This window comes from Pipistrellus hanaki, assembly GCF_964339955.1.
Source record: "Pipistrellus hanaki genome assembly, chromosome: 11".
Taxonomy (NCBI): domain Eukaryota; kingdom Metazoa; phylum Chordata; class Mammalia; order Chiroptera; family Vespertilionidae; genus Pipistrellus; species Pipistrellus hanaki.
Genome location: NC_140513.1, coordinates 15660587 through 15682747, shown reverse-complemented (window position 1 = coordinate 15682747; position 22161 = coordinate 15660587). Strand labels below are relative to the sequence as shown.

The following is a 22161-nucleotide window of genomic DNA, read 5'->3' as shown; positions in this document are numbered from 1 at the left end:
GGCTATGTTAACAGAAACTGAATAACAATTAATTATCTGTAAAAAAATAAACAAAGTCACTGATTAAAAATGGCTAGGAATTTAAAAAACTGTAGAATTTTAGGATAGAAAAAAACTTTAAGATTTAGCTAGTCAAATTTTCATATTTTTTTCAAGGAAGAAAATGGGGCTTGGTAAAGCTCCAAGTTATAAATTCTGGCAGATCCAGAGCTATCTAATATTGAATGCTAAAATTTAGTTATATTTCCCCAATCACCTAGGGTAAAGACAGTATCTAATATCGTCACAACCTGAAAATGTACATACAAGTGGTATTTACTATTATGTACTTACATTCTAGTTCAGGTACTTTTGTAGGTAAAAATATCTCCATTTTAATGTCATCAGAAGATAGATCCTGATGACTGAGATATGTAGTCAGATGTTCCAAAGTTTCTGTCACTCCCAGATTTAGTCCTGCGTGTTTCCACCACTCTGGGCTCACAGGAGTAACCACAAGGCTTTCTTCCTCAATTGACAATATCTTTTTCAAATCTGTAACCGAGTATTGACTGCTGGGCTCTTTCATTCTTGGCACTTAAAAAACAACAACAATGCAAAAAAACAAAACAAAAAACACAAAATAACAAATAGTCTGAAACAGTTTATAGGGCAAAAGAAATGAAAAATACAATAAACAGAACCACTGAAAATTTCTTGTGAAACAGATTTTTACACATTAGGGGAAAAAATGTGAAACTTAAAGTGATATCTGGTATTTCATCTTCAAGATACTAATATTTGTAAAAATTCAAAATATTACAGCAATGGTAATTTACTTTAATATGTGGAAATATGAAGTTAAAATTATTCTAATATTTAGTAGGAGATGGGACTACTACTTATTTTAGTATTTACTAAGTTAGTACATTTGAAAACATTTTTGAAGAATTAATATTAGATTTATTAAACAGAAATTCTGATTCATTATAATGAGATTAAACAATAAGATAAACTTGATTAGATTTTATGATGACTATCAGCTTAGACAGCAAAGCACAGAGCTTTCTGCTTCAATACCTTTAACCTAAATCATAATGTATGGAGGAACAAATCATAATGTATGCATGACTACTTAGCATTATTATCTGCATTATAAGCATCAACCCATAATTACGATTATGAATTTTTAAATTCTAAATTTGGAACTGTGTTTTTTTTATAATGATGGTAATCTACACTAATAAAAGAGAAACATGCAAATTACCGTCACTCTGCTACACTACAAGCCAATCAGAGTTAGTATGCAAATTAACCTGAAAACCTGGCAGCAGCCCCGCCCCCCACTTCTCTGCGCCTGAGGCTGGTTGCAGCCTGGGAGACGAAGAAGCCGCCAGCCCCATGATCCCAGGTCACAGCAAGCCAGAGAAGTCGCCCATACTGCACCCCAGGGAAGACGGAGAAGCCGCCCGCCTGTGGTCCAGGCACCAGCACCTATGGTTGCCTACAGCAGTGTTTTTCAACCTTTTTTGGGCAAAGGCACACTTGTTTCATGAAAAAAATCACGAGGCACACCACCATTAGAAAATGTTAAAAAATTTAACTCTGTGCCTATATTGACTATATATAAAGTAATTCTCTTGAATAGGAATCAAATAAACACAAAGAAAGTATTTTATAATTACTTTATTATGAAATATTAAGTAAACAAAATAGTGAAAAATTATAAAATTCTTGTCTTGTCTGCACCTACGGCACACCAGGCAACATCTCTAGTGTGCCGCGGAACAGCGGTTGAAAAACGCTGGCCTACAGTCTGATAGACGGAGAAGCCACCCACCCCAAGGTCCCAGGCACCAGCACTTGAGGCTATAGCCCAGTCGAAGCCACCTGCCCTCCATCTGCAGTTGCGGGTGGCCTGGGCGCCTGTGGCTGACCAGAGGGAGGGGAGCCTGGATCCTGGGTGCCTGTGGTTGGCTGGAGGAGGGAATCCTGGATCCCAGATGCAGGGCCAAGGGAGAGGTGGTTAAGGGCAATTAAGCCAGCAGGGAAGCAGTCAGGAACAATCAGGCTGGCAGGCAGAAGTAAGGGGCAATCAGGCAGGCAGGTGAGCAGTTAGGAGCCAGCAGTTCATTGTGAGAGGGATGTCCGACTGCCGGTTATCCCCAAGGGGTCCCAGATTGGAGAAGGTGCAGGCCAGGCTGAGGGTCAACCCCATCTTCCCTCCCCAGTGCATGAATTTCATTTACTGGGCCACTAGTACTAATAATAAACATATTGAATTGGACAATTATATTTCTATTGATTGAACATTATTGTCTATATACTTTATTTAGCATTCAAAATCAATCTTTACCTGGAAGCAAAAATGAGTTCTGAAAGCTTCTGCAGCTTTCAGATTGCCACACTGTACAGTCTTCATTGGCTGATTTTTCAGCAGTAAGCAATCTATTGGCGGGGAAAGGAGTTAGAGTTTAATACATTAATAATATTATGTCTTTTTGGAATAATAAATATTTTTTAAGAAAAGTAGTTCTTTACATTCAAAAGCAAAGTGAAGAATTAACTATTTTATAAATGTATAAGCTGAAGTAGAGAGTTCCACAGACCAAATTTCAAATTCTTCCTTCCTCCTCCCCTGGGAAGATTTGGCAATTTGTCAACCCTTTCATTGGTCCTGCTGCCGGTAACTTAGTCCTACCTCTATCTCCCTCAGTGAACCTATAGCCAGAGGAGGCTGACTTGGGAGGGTTTCAGCACTTTATTCCATAAATTGTGCTAGCACCAACCCTATAAGTCACTCAAAATAAAAACAATTTTTGTAAAATTGTGCTGCTTACTATACAAAATAGCAATTTTAACACCAACTCTTACAAAATTGCTGTCCACAAGTCCATTCTAAACCCAAAATTTGGAGCCTCTACTGGCTGAGCATTAGAACTATGAAAAAGTTCCGGGGAGAGAATCCAAGATGGCTGCTCGGGTAGGCAACTAGCCGCAGCCGCACACAACAATTTTAATAAAATACAACTAAAATATAAAATGGACATTACCCAGAACTACAGGAAAGTCGACTGACTGGAAATCCTACAACAAGAAGCAAGGAGAAAACCAGAAGGAAGCACGGAGGAGCTGTAAAAGCCTAAGGTACGGAGACACGCGGCGCGCGCGGAGAGGACGGAGCCGGAGAGGAGGGAGGCCGAGTGCCTGGCGGGCGTTACCTAGTGGAAAGGAGATAAAACTCCGACTGTGCTGGGCCCCCAACTGCTCTGAACCCCAGTTCTGGGCCAGACCCCGGGGACTCAGGCTCAGCCACAGGGAGCTGGGCTGTAAGTCGGAACCCCGGGGTAGCGGAGAAAGGAGGTCCCGGAGGCGCGCACACTGCCCCCAGAGAAGGGACGGTCGGCTGTGCCGCGGGATTGCCCTGATGGGAAGGAGACTGGGGCTCCAGACTGCTGTGAATGCCACCTCCAACTCCACTTCCAACTGAACTGAACCCCAATACCGGGCTCATTGTGGGAGAGCATAGACTGTTTGGTAGCAGGCGAAAATCGAGGGCACCTTTCTCTCAGAGGCGCCGGCAGCGAGCACTGAAGGACCCGCATAGGGCGGGGCTGACGGAAGCCAAAGCTGCAGGCTCCACCCTGAAACCCCGTCCCATCTGTAACTGCGAAATGCGACAACAAAATAGATCACAAACGAAAGAAATGGAGGACAAAAAGCGTCTGGATATAGAGTTCAAATCTACGCTTATAAGGTTTTTCAAGAATTTCCTAGAAAAGATGGATAAGGCCTATGAGGATATGAAAAGAGATCAACTAGAATTAATAAGGAGTCAACAAGAAATGATAAGGGATCAACAAGAAATAAAGAATACATTGTCTGAAATAAAAAATATTCTACAGAGTCCTAAAAACAGAAGGGAAGATCGCAAGAATCAAGTCAAAGATTTGGAACATAAAGAGCCAGAAGACACTCCTCCACAGAAGCTAGAAGGCAAGAGAATCCAGAAAATTGAAGATAATGTAAGAAACCTCTGGGACAACTTCAAGCGAACCAACATCAGAATTATGGGGGTCCCAGAAGATGAGAGAGAGCAAGATATCGAAAACATACTGAAAGAAATAGTGACAGAAAACTTCCCCCACCTGGTGAAAGAATTAGACTTACAAGTCCAGGAAGCGCACAGAACTCCAAACAAAAGGAATCCAAAGAGGACCACACCGAGACACATCATTATTAAAATTCCAAGAGCAAAAGATAAAGAGAGAATATTAAAAGAAGCAAGAGCAAAGAAGGTAGTAACTTATAAAGGAGCACCTATACGATTGTCAGCTGATTTCTCAACAGAAACCATGCAGGCCAGAAGGGAATGGCAAGAAATATTCAAGGTGATGAATAGCAAGAACCTACAGCCAAAAATAATCTATCCAGCAAAGCTATCACTCAGAATCGAAGGCCAGATAAAGAGCTTCACTAATAAAAAAAAGCTAAAGGAGTTCATCACCACCAAACCAGAATTATATGAATTGCTGAAGGGGGTTCTTTCAGAAGAGAAAGTAAACAAAGATAAAAATTATGAACAACAAATACGTAATTATCAACAAGTGAATCTAAAAACCAAGGAAATTTAAAAAATCTGATGAACAATATTAACTGTTGAATATAATAGAATCAGAGGTATGGAAGGGGAGTGAACTGACGATTCTTGGGGAAAAGGGGAGAGGGGGGCGTGGGAAGAGACTGAACATAAACTGTGCACCTATGGATGAGGACAATGGGGAGAGGGGAAAGGGCAGAGGGTGGGGTGGGAACCTGGTGGAGGAGAGCAATGGTGGGGGTGGGGGGGAAAGGAACATTTGTAATAATATGAAAAATAAAAACTTATTAAAAAAAAAAAAAAAAAAAAAAAAAAAAGTTCCGTCTGCTCTATCTTCTCAGGAAGTGACATCTTAACGTTTAGTTCAGGCCCTTCAATCCTGATAGGTGTGTGAGTGAGTGGTATGTGTCTGTCTGTGTATTTTTTGGTGCTGAAGGGAGAAAATATGCAGACAATCAATGTAAATTATAGCACATTAACCACTAAGAAGATACTAGCCTTGGTAGGGAAGTGAGCATTAATTCACAACTCCCTTAACCTATGCCCCCAAACATCCCAAGCCCTCCTATGTGACAATTGATTGTATTCTGTTTGTCTGTTCATATGAAACATATATGCTAATGAAAAGTACTGCTAGTTAAATTGACAGTCATGGGCTAAGAAAGCTAGGTTTTATGTCTAGTAAATAATCTAATTTACCCACTTAATAAAAAAATCTGGCATGTAGTGACAATTCTTGAACCTTACCAAGGTCTCTGGCAACTGGATACATCAGATTGTAGGTAATTATTTTAAAGTAAAAAGGAGGGTAAATAGTTAGGTAGGCCATGTCTAACAGGAGACTGTAATATAGACATATATTCTCATGCTTAATGGAAATTTCTGAAGACATGTCTGAATTTGATATCTTCTCTGGTTTTATCTAAAAATGTTCACAATTCAGAAACCAGTTAGTATGGAAATTAAGTCTTATGCCATGCAGACTTTTCTTTGTAGCCCTTTACATGGAGAGATTCAATTAAAAACTGCTTGATCTGAATTGCAATTGTAATTCTAGATAATCTTTACTTACATTTTACAAACAGGAGAAAATGGAAATGTCTGAAGTCCTGTACACAATGAATTCACAGAAGAATGTTGGTTTGTTGGGTGTAAAGGAGACAATGGCATTTCTAACTCTTCTTCTAACTCTTCTAGAATACATAAAAATTTAAAAATCATAATATTACATAAACATTGAATAAAATTAAGTATAATTTAGAATTTTGTTAGCAACTATTATGTTTAATCATTATGTTACAACAAAAAAATTTCAATAAAAACTTGGGTTACTTGAACAACAAAATAGCTGTTAATTTTTCATCTATATAAGCAATTACACATATATCCCATGGTGTCTCAACTGTGATAGTGATGGTTTTTAAAAAATCAATTGAGCCCAGCTGGCACGGCTCAGTGGTTGAGCATCGACCTATGAACCAGGAGGTCACGGTTCAATTCCTGGTCAGGTTGTAGGCCTGATCCACAGTTGGGGGTGTGCAGGAAGAAGCCGATCAATGATTCTCTCTCTCATCATTGATGTTTCTATCACTCTCTCCCTCTCCCTTCCTTTCTGAAATCAATAAAAATATATTTTAAAAAATCAATTGACAACTAAACTTTATTGAGTTTGTTATGTAAGATAAATTCTAAGAGCTTTATATGTACTCGTGCTTTTAATTATGACAACTTTGTTGTCAGTACTATTTTAACCTCCAGAAAAAATATTGGTGATTTTAAGTAAGTAGTATCAATGGTGAGTAATCCTTCACCTTAATAAGTCTGGGGTCTAGGTGGCCTAGCAGAGTTATGTTTTAATATGGTGGGCTTAACAAACTGATCCTTATTTATTTATAAGTAGTCAGTATGTTCATATCAATTTCATAAATAAATAAGTAAACTTCCAAATAGATTATTAATATGATCCAATTATAAATATAACTAAATAACATAGTTAAATCTCATCAACATAGTTAAGAAGCAACCCAACTTGATATTACACTGGAACAAAAAGTGATTCTAAGATTCCAAATTTGATAAAATTATAACAATAACAGTAATTATAAGATTGCTTTGAGAGATTAAAACGTTAAATTTATAAAAATATAACAAGGATTAGCAAGATTACTTATTCTGAGATAAAATATAAAATTTCATTTACTGTTATAAGATTCCTATATTTAATATTAATGCTATTCCTCTATTTTTCTTCCTTGATCTTTGTAACTCTCTCTGCATAGTATTCAGTTTTGATGTTAGAAAAATAATGAGTTAATGATAGTATCACATGTAAAAGAACAGAATAAGAGAAAAATATAATACCTTGGATTACAATAATCAAATTTTAAACATGAAAACTGTCCCATAGTACACTTTGTATGTGAATGCACTATACTTTTACATCAGATATAGGTAACCTCTGATAAACTAAACTATTTATTTATTTATTTATGTTAATCCTCACCCAATGATATTTTCCCATTGATTTTTAGGAAGAGCAGAAGAGAGAGGGAAAGACAGAGAGAAACATCAATGTGAGAGAAACACTTCTATTGGTTGCCTCCTGCACAAGCCTAAACCAGGGCCCAGGACAGGGAGGAACCTGCAACCAAGTTACGTGCCCTTGACTAGAATCAAACCTGCGACCCTTTGATCCTCAGGCCGATGCTCTATCCACTGAGCAAAACTGGCCAGGGTTGATAAACTCAGTGATTTAGTCAAAATTCCTACCTGGTTTATGGTGCTCTGGTTTGCATTGGCTTTGAATGGCCAAAATCTCCGTGGAGTTGCATTTTATATCTTCAGTGTCAATTGCATGCTTGGTAGTAGGATCTGGAAAGAAAAGGAAGGAAGTCTATTTTCAGCCAAAGTAGTAGTATAATAGACTAGTGGCCCGTGCACAGATTCATGCACATTGAAAGGAAATTAATTAGAAGAAATATTTTAAATATTGCTATTTGCCCTTTCTCTATAATGGAAGTGTCAAAGATGAAAGAAAATTAGTAAAATGCATATGAAAGTAATATATAAATTGATTAATAAATAAACAATAAGATATAACAACAAAGACATTATATAAAAGCAACAAAAACATGAAATAGAAACAACACTGATACAATGACTGGAAAATTGATTAAACTTATTCTAATATCTCCCTGTATACTACATTAAGAGTAAAAACACTTTCAGAGTGCTTGACTAATTTCCCTTTTGATGAAGTATTTACAACTTTAACTTTAACATCACACGCTCTTCAAACTCTGGAGAAAGCAACATATAACTGACCATGTCCGAAAACAGGTTCAGGTAGGAATAATCCTACTCTGCCTAGAGTTTGTCCTTGTCATTTATTAATAGTCATCACAAATGCTGGCATCAAGAGAAACAAATTAATTTGGGAGGCCAGTGTCAGATGGGGACAAATCAATTCTTGAAATCAGAACAACCTCACCTTCTGCAGATCATGTTAATACTTCAGCTTCAATTATGTTAGGTCGCAATCTTTTGATAATAGTAAATCTAGTACCATTACAAAGGCCCCATTTACTATTAAGATTTCTTAGTAGCATGATGACTATATCTACTTTCAATTTTAATTTATGACACAGCATTCTCGAAGGAGTAATACTATTAAGAAATTTGATGGGAAAATTTTTCTTTTCGGCATCATCCATTGAATCGATGGAATCATCACTCAAATGGTACGTTGTGCCAATAGTTGGTCTTTAGATACATTCTGTTGATGACACAGGCTTCTTTCGGCTTCAGAGGTAAGTTGTGCCAATAATTGCTCTTCAGACATATTCAGTTGGCGACCCTGCTTTCTTTCAGCTTCATAATGTCAACAAAACAACCAAATTCACTATAAACAATGACAAAATGAATCACTTGTGTGCGATTGGCGCCAGTGAGAGTTTTATATGTATTGCGCATGCGCGAGTCAAAGTTTATTTTTAAATTGCCAGTGTGTGTCATATATACTGGCCAGTTTGTCGGTCAAATGGACATACGGTCACTTAGCCTTTTATATGTATATATAGGCTAAGTGACCGTATGTCCATTTGACTGACAGATTGGCCAGTAATCTTGTTCATTCCTCTGTGGTAATGACTCTATATTTAGTCACCATCAGAGCCAAGGAAATGGTGGGAGTAATATCACAGTTATCCAGTAAAGTTGTTTGTCTTTTCCATTAGCATTCATAGATTTGTGTCCTGCTGAAAAGCCCATGGCCACCCTGCATTCTGAGCTCTGCTATATTTTCAAGTTTAGGTATAAATTTTATTCACATACACAGGTTGACTTTTCATTCCCTTGCTTTGACTTGTAGGCTGATCAATAATTTCCTCAATTTAGTTTTGTCTGCAAGAATTCCTTCAAGTCTGTAGTCTATGGAGAGCAAGCAATGCTGTTTTTCAATGGGTATCACAAATCCTCCTTCACTCCTCCCTAATATTCAATGTCTTTCATAATTTCAACTGAATTTATGAGAGGGGACTTAAATATTTGGGCTCAGATTATCTTAAAAAGAATTCAACAACATGTACTAAGTCTAACTGAGATGAAACCATCTAAGTTTTAGGTTATGATTTCTCTGTACTTAACTAAAGTTAGAATATAAGTTGTTAGTACTTTGTCATTCTATATAAAACAACTAAAAAAGTAGTACAGTCATAGGTATCATAGTTTTATTAGTTATCTTGAAATGGTCAGATGAATTTCAGAGACATTTTAATTTTGCAAGCATATAAAGAAAGATGAGAAAAGAGTCTCATCAATAATAATTCTGAGATTTCACCATATATCCTGCAGAATCTTTTTTTAAAAATTTGGAGTTTCAAAAAAAAAGTTTAATGAACATTTAAAAAAATATATATCTTATTGTTTTTTTACAGAGAGAAAGGGAGAGGGATAGAGAGTCAGAAACATTGATGAGGGTGAAACAGCGATCGGCTGCCTCTTCATACCCCCCACTGGGGATGTGCCCACAACCAACGTACATGCCCTTGACCAGAATCAATCCCAGGACCCTTCAGTCTGCAGGTCAACTCTCTATCCACCGAGCTAAACTGGTTAGGGCAATGAACAAAATTTTTATAACAAACATTATTAAGAACTTTTTATATGTAATAAATTTTAAAATTAATCTTTACCTCTTTTCAAAAGCTTTTCATATTCATTTTCATCTTCGTAAGTTATTATTTCTGGCACTAAGTGTAATGACTCCTTCAGTTCTGAAAGTGATGGAATATCAACTTCTTGTCTGAGGTTTGGAGTTATTAATTCACACTCAGGAAAAATTGATGGCTGAGATGATACAGAAGTAAAACAAGTTTTTAGTTAGGTTTTGTAAATAAAGATTTCAGAATTCATAAACAGTTATATTTGTTTAATTGATGTACCAAATTTTAAACTAAACTCACCCTTGAAAATTTTAATACTACACATATCTTTAAAAAATAGAAGTGTAGCAGCCAAAAATATATTCTGCTACATAATAAGCAATGTTCTGAGTAATTCCTTGTATGGTCACTGACTATATTAGTAATGTACAATATCTCTATAGGCAGGAATATCTTCTTTTGGGCTAATACATTTAAAAAATTCTAAATTTTTAAATTAGAACATGATCGCTTAATATCCTATACCAGGTTTAATGATTAAAATCATTGGGAAGGTTTTAAAATTCTCTATAACTGGGCTGCACACCAGACCAATGAAATCAGAATATATGTGGGTAGGACCCAGACTTCAGTATTTTATTAAAATTCCCCAAGTAATTCCAACGTGTTGTCAAAGTTTAGAGCTACTACCTTAGAAGTAAGTTTGATCTCTTAGTTGATACGCATGCAACCTATTATCAAGTCTTTTTCATTTGATAATAGTAGTAGATAATTTTACTTACTAAAATTTTTTGAAGTGTGCTTTACTACTTCTGTGAAAACATTAATGAAAGTAAGTACTATAGTTTCATTTAAACCTACTGTATCTTCTAGTTTCTCCCGACAAAAGTCTTCTTTATCCATGTAAAAATCTTCTTTCATAAGATCTTTCAAATCTCCTTGAAAAGAGAAACATTCCCTTAACAAAAAAACAAAACATTAAATTAGTGCTTACTAATAGCAAGTTACATGTAATAAAATGTAGCCCAAAATGATAGACAATAAAAATTAGAGTTGAAGTACAACAATGATAAAATATTATTATTGCTAACATGTAGACTTGTGAGCATACAAAGAATATTTTCTCCTCTTACAAATATTTACAACACCGTGCAACTAAGTACCTGAAAAAATCAGCATCTGTGAAGATCTGTTCTTTGAAATCTAAAAGGGGGTCCTTTATCAAATACAGTTTCAGCCTACTCAACAGAGTATCCAAGGTTGATAGATAACTTTTATAGGTCATTAAATTATTTGTGAAAATTATCTCTTCAATATCAAAAAACAAATCTGAAAGAAAATAAGAAATATAAATGAGTAAGAAAAATATCTGAAAGTTATACAAAAGGTCTAGTTACTATAGTGAGCTATTAGATAGGGCTTTCAACCACATGTTTAATTCTTTAGTTCTTCATTGCACTGTGCATATAAAGCTTGTAGCACAGTACTGGTAAGTAGGTAAAAACCTCAAGAAATTTTAATATTATTTTGTACAATGAGTAGTAACCAAATATCCTAAAAAAAAAAAAAAAAGAGTTATAATAGCTTATAACTTTTCAACAAAATTAGTTTAATCAACGAAGGAAAAGCTCTTGTGCCATGATTTAACATAGCCAGGAAAAGCCTAAATAAAACTGGAAAGAAAACACTTAATTTTTTAAAAATCCTCTCCTGAAGTTATTTTTCCATTGATTCTTACAGAGAGTGAAAGAGATACAGAGAGAAGAACATTGATGTGAGAGTTTCCTAAATACACCCTAACAAGGACCAGGAATCGAGCTTTGTAGATAAGGCACATGCCCTTGACCGGAATTGAACCTGGGACCTTTCAGTCCATGGGATAATACTCTATCCACTGAGCCAAACCAACCAGGTCAAAGCATTTGACTTTTGATGACTGTAGTCTTCTATTTTCTGCATCAGTTTGCCTTTTAAAGTCTCCAACTCATCTGCAGAGACTCAGACATTACGATTCGGAAACGGAGATGGTCTGCAAAGCCTACAAGTGAGACCAACTTTGATTCTTGGTCTCACTAAGGTTGTCACGCATATTGCTATAAAATTAGATACAATGAAATAGTTATATAGTTAAGTATCTACCTGAGAAGTGTGATGTATCTTACATATTACTGCTAACAATTAATTGCTGGAATACTTTTCTGTTCTCCGTCCCCATCCTACCATGTTACTTTAGAATCTTAGCTAATTGTGTCAGGGCTTTAACTGTTTCTGAATCTTGCCCCATTCTTCAAAAACTCTTGAGTGAAAAGAGAAAAAGGAAAATGTAAGCTCAGATGAGGAACTACTCAGAAAGCCAATCTCCCCAAGGTAAAAGGCACTTTGAAGGGGAGCAATGGTCTCTTGTTTGGCACTGGTGTTTCAGTTAAGTAATATTAGAATGGCATGAGAGAGGGAGCATGGAGTCATGTCTTCCATGACCAACTATATCATTGGTATGTTTGTGCTTAATAAATATGTAATGCAGAGCAGCGGGGACCATCCCTTTGACTGCTGCTAACTTGAAGTGTAAAAAGAGAATGAGTTAGCCCTGGCTGGTTTGGTTCATTGAGCTTCGGCTTGTGGACCGAAGGGTTCTAGGTTTGATTCTGGTCAGGGGCACATACCTGGGTTGCAGGCTCGATCCTCAGTAGGGGGCATGCAAACAGGCAGCCAATCAATGATTCTCCCTCTCAGTTCCTCTTTGAAATTAATAAAAATGTATTTTTTTTTAAAAGAGGGAACGAGTTATATAAACTAGCTTCCTAAAAGATTGTTTATCTGAAGCTGTTATGTTCCTGACAATCTTGTGGGCAAAAAAAATGTGAGCTTCCCATGACACACCAAAGAAAACTAGCCATTGGTTCCATGTTTAATTAAGCAGGGCATATATGAGAAAATGTAAAGATGGTTCATTCTGTAAATATTAATAAAGTTATATTAATAGTAAAAACCCAGACAGCGCTTGTTTATATTCCCATTTTCATATTCTACTTTCAAACACAGACCTTCTAGCCATCTTCCTTTCCCACAGGCTCATCTTGATATTTCTGGGAGTCCACAGGGATATTCTTTCTTTTTAGATGAAGCCACTAGATGGCAGCAAACACCACAACTAATGTTCTTTTAAACTACAAAGTTAGTTTTTTGTTGTTTGTATTTAACCAAGGGTGCTATTTCTTTATATTCTTATGCCTATACAGCATTCCCTTGAGTTTTTACTTTACTACTGTAACTCTATTATATCTACCAACACAAATATGAGACTATTTTCCTCTATTGTATGAGTGTTTATTAAACTGTTTTAAGAAAAAATTTGCTAGCTAACTATGAAAAGCAGCAGAAAAAAAGAGGTTTACGAATAGAAAAGAAGATAAGTTTATTCTTTGCAGAAGATAATTTTTGTCTATTTAAAAATCCTAAGATAATAGAATGAAAACAAATAAAGGAATTCTCTAAGGTGCTGGTAAGTTATAAAATCAATACATCCAAAAACCTATTTAAAAAGACTAATGGAAAAACCAATTCATAATGGCTATAAATATATAAATATTGAGAAAAAACGTAACAAAAATGTGCGAAAACTATATGGAAGAACAATTAAACTTTAATGAGGATAATTTTTTAAAAACTTAAAGAAAAGATAAGATAAACTCTTTCCAGCTAAAAAGACTATAGTAAAATTTCTATAAAGTCTCAATAACATTAAATTTCTCAAGAGGTCTGTTTTGGAACCTGGAAAAGTGGTTATAAAGTAAATCTGAGGCACTAAGCACCAGTAATTATTAAAGTGCAAGTAAAAATAATTGCAATTTTTTGCCCATCACGTTGTATAAATATATTATTACAACATCAGTATAATATACCCAGTGATGATAAAGTTGGTGTGAACAGGGTATTCTCATACCATGCTAGTAAACATATAGCTAAAAAAATTATACTTACATCAAATAATTCCATTTCCAAGGATTCACTTTAAAAAGGAAATAATTGAAAATGGAAACACATTTATGTACACATTTGAAATTAAAGACATTAGTATTCTCAAATGTATGAATCATAAATATGATTAAAAACTGCAGTAATAAAAAAAAAAAACACCAGGTTTTTGAGGAAATCTTAAGTATATGGAGAAATATTCCCAAGAAAATATTAACATTTAAAAATACTGTAATACATATACAGCATGATCACAATAGTAAAAATTTATGTTTAGATTTTAGTCCTATAATTCTTAAATATAGAGAAAGAGACATTCTATATATTTAAAATGTACATATCTTAATAGTTACAGAAAAATTTAGTAAAATTCAAACTTCATTCATGATCAAATGGTCTTAGCAAACTCAGAACAAAAAGTAGCTTCCCCAACCTTTTATAATCTATAATAACTAATAATAATATACTGTGTGCTGAATACAAGATACAAAAAAATAAATACAAGATACAAATAAATAAACTAATATACTTTACTCAATAAAATAAATTCTCTAACATTGTACCATTGAGAATAATGTAACATTTAAAATGATTCATTTAAAATTACGTAAACAATGAAATGGTATTTACATAGTTTTTAATAGCGAAAAGTTAAAGGACTTCCTTTATGTCAGAAACAAGACAAGGGTCTTGTTTTTCTCTGCTTTTGTTGACGAATGTACTGGAAGTTTCAGTCAGCACAGCGAGACAAAGAAAGTTATAAATGTTGTAAAGGAAGAAACAGATGGCCAACGAAATCACTATCTCAAAGAGATATCTGTACTCCGGTGCTCCCTGCAGCATTCGTTATGGCCAAGGTATGGGATCAACCTAAGTGTCCGTTGACAGATATGGATAAAGAAAATGTGGTGTACATGTATACACAAGGGAATATTGTTCAGCCTTAAAAAGAAGAAAATATAATAAATAGGATCCCTAAGGAAGTATAAGATATGAATAATTCATATGTATTTAAGAATATTTAATTTTCAATTACAGTTGACACTCAATATATTAGTGTCTTGTATACAGCATAGTGGTTAGACATTTATATAACTTACAAAGTAATCATCCCTCACCATAAGTCTAGTACTCACCTGGCACTATACCATGTGCTGAAGTTTAATCTTTAATGCAATCACTCTCTTTCTTCTGAAACTATAAGAGGGATTTAACTCTCTATATATCATCTCATTCCTATTTACCAACCCTAAAAATTTATATACAATTTATGTATCTACATAAAAACAGCAGCAAATCAACGAATTTATTTTCCATACTCAAACTATAGCATATCTTAACTGATACAAATCTATAATAATCTATCATAATAAAAGCGTAATATGCTAATTAGACCAGATGTGGACGAAGCTGGGGCTGCGAGGGAAATCCAGGTCCCGGATGCCAAGAGCCAGGGGAAGGTGCCAGAAGCCAGGGGAAGGAAGGCCTACCCTTGCACAAATTTTGTGCATTGGTAGTTATATAATAGAGCCTTAAGTTTTTTTCATTTAAAAAGGGAATAGGCTTACATACAAGGAAGGTAGCTCTTAGCAAGTTATTACGAGGTTGGAAGAATTCAGCACCCTTTAATACTATGAAAGATTTGGGATGTATTTTGGATAAAATATACCTTTAATTATTGCTTTTGGTAAATTTGTAAAAACTGGGCAAATTTCCTGACATAATATTGAAATTATTCCTTCTCTACTTTGAATTATGGTTTCACATATGTGATGACATTGAAAATCTTTAGGATATTTTAGAAAATAAAAGCTCCACTTAATAATCTACTAATTTAATATTATACTAGATTTCTGTGTCATCAGATCTATACCCATATGTTAATATTATTACAGCAATATGCTGTGAGCACACTATGATCAAATCTCTGAGGCTATTTTGAGGCCCAACACACTTAAACTTCAAAAATCTAACTTACAATAGGGGATTAATATAAAAGGGAAAATATTTCCCTAACGTGGCAAAGCTTAGAATAATAATTTTGCAGGTAGATAATTTCAATAAAATAAAAATCTTAATCTAATAAAACAAAATTCACTGGGCTAAATCTGAATATTAGTAAGAAATATTTTAAAACAATGGAAATAAATGTTTTACCTTGGTTCTGTGCTTGAAATGCTGGCCATTTTTCTGAATAGCTAACAGGTATAAAGACTTCAGTGTAGTCCTTCTGAATGTGTAATATGGCTTCATCGACTTCAACTTGGGAGTTCGGGTTTGAACTTGGAACAATTTCTTCAAATTCACAGTTAATCTGAGTCACCATTCCTGTAATTATTTTTCTATGACATTGTAATTTAACTTCAGTGAAAAGAAATTACTGATTTTATGTATGTCCTATTTTAAAACATCTTTGTTAACAAATAGCATATATTCACTGTAGAAAAAAAAAATACCAAATTTCAACAGATATAGAGAAAAATTACCCATATCCCCACCACTGAAGAAATAAATTTAAAAATTATGTATTTTTGTAGTTAGTTTTAGTATTTTTATTATATATACTAGAGGCCCAGTGCAAAAAATTCATGGACGGGTAGGATCCCTAGGGTGACTGGTGGGGCGATCAGGGGCCCCCACTGGCACCTGCCTTGGCTGACCTGGTGCTGCCTGCTTGCTGGCCCCACCCCACGCCGCCACTGCCAGTTGGGGCCTGAGGGCTGGGGGCAGCTCCTGAATTTAGTATTTGTCCCCTGGTGGTCAGTGAGCATCATAGCAACTGGTGGTTCTGCTGTTTGTTTGATTTGCATAGTAGTCCTTTATTCTATAGGATAAATCTCTATTTCATATTTTCTTGTTCATATCTCTATTTCATGTTCTTTGTGAATAGAGCTGGCATATTCATTTTTTTTTCATCTTGTATTCAGCACACAGGATAGTATCCAGTAAATATTTGATAAGTGAATGAATTAATAATAAATAACATGTTGAAAAGGTATGTTAGAAAACAGTCTTTTATCTGCATTTATACTACAGGGGAGAAGACTGATTTTAATATAAAGAATTTTCTATATACACTTTCTACACAAAGTATACTCATTGAATAAAAGCATAATAATATTTGCTTTATTTCTGTCTGTCTTTGTAACATAAATGCATAGAGAACAGTTAATATATGATAAATGCGGGAAGGATAAAGAGGATTTAAGTCACTTCTATTGACCTCTCCTTTTTTGTCAGATTAAGGCTTTTTCTTCTGATAAAAGAAGATCTACCCAAGCTTGTTTGGCTCAGTGGATAGAGCATTGGTCCTGGGTTTGATTCTGGTCAAGGGCTTGGTTGTAGGCTCCTCCCCATTCCAGGCCCTGGTCAGGGCACGAGCAAGGCAACAAATGGATGTGTTTCTCTCACATTGATGTTTCTCTCTGCTTTCCCTCTCTCAAAGATCAATGGAAAAATATCCTCAGCGAGGATTAACAACAAAAAATATAAATATAAAAGGAAGAAGATATGTGAGGATATAAAGGAAAGGATCTTCTCTCTTTGGTTGTCTTACGGACTTACTGTTTAATTTCTAGATGTAAAAGGAAAATTTGAGGTTAAGGACACATACTTCTCAAGGAATTCCTCCCCAATGAGGCTTGCTTTCCATTGGTCCAAGATTGAGCTATCTGTCATTCCCCGAACTGAAACAGCTGAGACTAGAAAGGAGAATAGTAAACGTTAGCTTTCATTATTTTCTTTTACACTTAATACAAGGAAGCTGATTATGGTGTTACCTTTATTTGTTCATCATGTAGTTTCCCCCAAAGTTATACCAGATTCCAAATATTCAAACAATTATTCTCATTACTATGATCCCAACCCCACCCTTACCTAAATCCCTCAATTACAGTCAGAACAATATCACCAGAAGGTACCATCCTATTTTTACAGCCTCTCTTTGGCTTATACAGCACTATCGTCCAGATCATGTTGTTCAACAGCTCATATTATTCCTCATAAAGCCTTTATTAACCATTCCAACTCACTCTAATGTATTCACCATGAAGGGCAGTAATATTGTCAGCAGTACTCTCTCTGGTACTTAATCATATTCAGTCACATATTAAAATTGTAGGTATCTATACTTGTCTCCCAAATTAGACCCTTGGTTCCTTAAGGACAAGAACTGTGTCATACACTAATCTATACTAATAAAAGGGTAATATGCTAATTAGACCAGACGTCTTCCGGACAACCTTCCAGACAAAGCCATGGTTGCAGGGCCAAGGCAGAGGCAGTTAGGGGCAATCTTAATTTACTGTGGTTAACTCTAAAATAATTTTTAAAATAGATCATTAAGAAATAAAAATAAAACATACCTCTTGTCCATGGCCTCCTAAATTTATGATCAATAACTTCTGCATAATAATTTCCATCTTGATATAAGCATGAAGGGATTCGAAGCAATAAAGCATCTTTGAAAAACTTCTTCCTAACTACATTCTATGTAAGAAAGCAAGATTATAAAATATTTTAATATATTAAACATATTTAACATATTTATCTATCAATATTCAGAATATTAAAGTTCTCTATTCTTTTAAACATGTTTTTTTAAAATAAAACCCCCAGATAACCACTGCTTTTAAATATATAAATGTATATATATATATATATATATATATATGTATATGTTTTTGTTTTTATTTATTTCAGAGAGAGGAAGGGAGAGGGACAGAGAGATAGAAACATCAATGAGAGATAAACATAGATTGGCTGCCTCTGCACATCTCCTACTGGGGATTGAGCCTGCAACCCAGGCATGTGCCCTGACCTGGAATCAAATCAGTGAACTCCTGGTTCATGGGGCAGTGCTCAACCAACTGAGCCACATCAGCCAGGCTAAATGTATGTTATTTTTATTTAAAGGTAACATATGCTCATTATAAAATATAAAATAACACAGAACCACATATTGAGAAAAATCAAGGTTCCTGGTAATATCAGTAATAGTTTGGTGTCGTTTCCTACAGTCTTTTTTTTCCCTAGGTTAGGCCAAAATGTGTGTGTGTGTGTGTGTGTGTGTGCGCGCGCGCGCGTGTGTGTGGTGTCTGACAAAAAAATGGTTATAAATGGTTTCACACCATTTATATACCATTGATTTATTTTTATTTTTATTTTTTAAAAATATATTTTATTGCTTTTTTTACAGAGAGGAGGAGAGAGGGATAGAGAGTTAGAAACGTCGATGAGAGAGAAACATTGACCAGCTGCCTCTTGCACACCCCTTACTGGGGATGTGGCCGCAACCAAGGTACATGTCCTTGACCGGAATCGAACCTGGAACCTTTCAGTCCGCAGACCGACGCTCTACCACTGAGCCCAACCAGTTTCGGCCATTTATATACCATTTAGCAATGTGGTTTTTTCCCCACACTTAGTAAAACATAGCTGTCTTAACATTTTTCTTCTATGTCTTTGCACTATTTCACTTGTGAGAACCATCAAATGTTTTTCTAATTTTAAAAACTCTAATAAATATAGTCCTTTAAAAGAATGTTAAATCGGCTAAGCAAACTTGTAAGTCGAAGTTCTCTATAATTGCATTCTGCCTTTACTTTCCAGTTTTATCTATAATACTAACTGTTCTCTTTAAATAGACTTGTCTCCTATTAACAGGAGACAAATCTATTTAAAGAGAACAGTTAATATTTAGCAGTCACTTCCTTACCAGGCACACCATGGTTATTGTTTGCCTCTGAAAAATGCCCTACTAAACTTCTCTAGCTATCAACATCCTATTCGTCTTTCAAGGCTTGTCTTAAGCAATGGCTCCTCTACCAAGTCTTCCCTCAATGACTCTCAATTTCCCACAGAGTTCATTATTTTAGGAAGTTAAACAAATGATTGTTTCTTGCATAATTCCCCAAGGGTTTCATGTTTGCTGAAGGTGTTAAAACATATTAAATAACAGGTCCTCATTATCAAAGAATAAGTGGTATAAAGAAAAGATCAGTTAAAGTAATTTATAAGAGAATCAAAAGTTCACAGTAAGAAGGAAAAACAGCTTGATTGGTACTTTATCTAAAAAAACAAAACAAAAACCTTATAAAAATTAAATTTTATATCTAACAAAATTTTGTTTATAATTAGTTTATAATTATAATAGTTTTGTCATAATTTCCCCACAAACTGTATTATGTGATGATAGGTATGATACTAGTCATTACTTCATCTTTGATCATAAAAAAGATATTTTTAGAAAATATTTGAGGATTTAGTCAAATTTTCCAAAGGTATCTCTGACTCTGATATTCAAACCATTCTCTTCTTTTTGTTTGTTAACTCATCTAATTTTTCAAGATCCTCATTTGATAATAGGTTCACCAGCTATTTAGTAGTTCTTCAACACTGTTTTCATGAATTCTACAAAATCCTGCATTTTTGATGAGTTGCCATTTATTAATGTCTTATTTGTACTGTATTTGAACAAGAAATTAAGATACTATGGGCAAGATTAAAGTTTGAAAGTGTTTGAATACAGACTAATTTTACAAGTGGCCAATCCAATATAGTAAAAGCCTAATATGCTAAGTGTCCTACTATCCATTCAACCAGTCGCTGTGATGCACACTAATGACCAGGGTGCAGATGCTCCGATTGGGGGGTTAGCTTGCTGCTGGGGTCTGGTCAATTGGGACTGGGTGAGATGGTCTGGACACATCCTAGGGCTCTCCCTCAGTCCATCGCCAGCCTTGATTGTGCACCAGTGGGGTCCCTTGTCCTGGCCTGCACCCTCTCACAATCCAGGACCCCTCGGGGATGTCGGAGAGTAAGTTTTGGCCTGATCCTCACAGGCCAGGCTGAGGGACCCCACTGGTGCACAAATCCATGCACTGGGTCTCTAGTATATTCATAAATATATTTGTTTAACAATGACCTCTGATTCCTTACCATATATATGTCATAATAACACATTTGCCTCCCTCATTTATGCAGGAAAAATAAAACCTGAAGATGCCTTTATTTTCTGTGAAATGTAACACAATTTTGGTTATATTGTAGTAATTTTTTTTTCCTGGTAGATAGGGTCAAGGTTATAAAAAAAACAAAAATTTAACTTGTCAATTAAGATCATAAGAACAGTTAACTGTTTTATGACAAGTACTCCAGTTAGTTCTTAACAATGTGCTTTGGTTGACTCTCAGCTTTGTACAAACTATTCAACTTCTCTAGACATTAGTTTCCTAAGCTTTAAAATTGTAAAACCTTTATAATAATAGTATCTACTTCAAGTAGTTATGATGATCAAATGACATAATCCATTACAAGAGCAAATGATCAAATGATATAACCCATCCAACAAACAATGTACCTGGCCCATAGTAAGTGGTCAATACATGCTGTTATTGTTATTTTATCATAAAGATAACTGAGCTGAAACCGGTTTTGAGCATCAGCCTGCAGACTGAGGAGTCCCGGGTTTGATTCCGGTCAAGGGCATATACTTTGGTTGTGGGCATCCCCAGTACAGGGTGTGCAAGAGACAGCTGATCGATGATTCTCTCTCATCAATGTTTCTAACTCTCTGTCCCTTTCTCTTCCTCTCTGTAAAAAAATCAATAAAACATATTAAAAATAAATAAATAAATAAATAAATAAATAAATAAATAAAGATAACTGAGATTGCCTTTCCCTCCCTCTCCTTTCAGTAAAGATTACTCAAGATTATTCATAAAAGCAGCCCAAACTTGCCATTTCCTTTTTTCCTCCTAAGAGTTTTAATTTCATGTTATATTATCAATTTTTTTCCCCCAAAGGTTTTTAAGGTAATAAGTAATTTTAAATAAATGTCAAAGCAACTACACTGAGGATGAATCCAAAGACAGCTGCAAAATTATCATAATCATATAGTGAATGCAGATAGCACTTTTTATATCACAATTCTTAGTAAAAAGGTGGTGATCCAATAACATCCTACCTCATATAAATAGTCTATTGCACAATATTTGAATATTGAAAACATTTCTTCTTCCTTTCAAAGCAGTACAAATTTCAACATCTGGAAAAATAAAAATTAAAATAAGTGCTGGTAAAATAGCAAAACCAGGAACAGACAAATTATTCTTAATCACAAAACTTTGGTCATTCATTTAAAAAAAGGCTCTGAATGATAAAAATTTAATTATGAATACTTATTAAAGATTGATAGCTAATATATAAATATGTTGATATAAAAATTTTCACATTGTTGAATTCACACAACTTCAAGTTGGGAGATGGGAATATATTTAGTGTGATCATTTTGTTGCAAAAGAGGCTAGAATTTACAAAATTGGTAGAATAGTTTTCTCAGGATAACTGTATTTCTGTAGGGACTTTGAAATTGAATAACCAAGGGCAAAACTGTGCTGAAGCAGTGGAGTAGGATTTGGGAAATTCTACTTAGAAAATAAAAAG

At 34.9% G+C, this 22161-nt stretch overlaps 1 protein-coding gene across 1 annotated transcript in view; it reads right to left on the bottom strand.

Annotated features, from left to right (window-relative positions):
* SHOC1 (shortage in chiasmata 1) overlaps nt 1-21763 on the bottom strand; it is a 53015-nt gene extending 31252 nt beyond the window's left edge. Inside the window, exons 1-11 of the mRNA XM_084899187.1 lie at nt 21683-21763; nt 18081-18204; nt 17330-17417; nt 15874-16058; nt 10905-11070; nt 10603-10699; nt 9772-9925; nt 7349-7450; nt 5652-5772; nt 2336-2427; nt 334-576 (exon numbers count right to left, since the gene is read on the bottom strand). Of these exons, the coding sequence (XP_084755313.1) occupies nt 334-576; nt 2336-2427; nt 5652-5772; nt 7349-7450; nt 9772-9925; nt 10603-10699; nt 10905-11070; nt 15874-16058; nt 17330-17417; nt 18081-18204; nt 21683-21727 (1417 nt within the window). The 5' untranslated portion in view covers nt 21728-21763. The remainder of the gene's footprint in view (nt 1-333; nt 577-2335; nt 2428-5651; nt 5773-7348; nt 7451-9771; nt 9926-10602; nt 10700-10904; nt 11071-15873; nt 16059-17329; nt 17418-18080; nt 18205-21682) is intronic.
* Nucleotides 21764-22161: the final 398 nt, after the last annotated feature.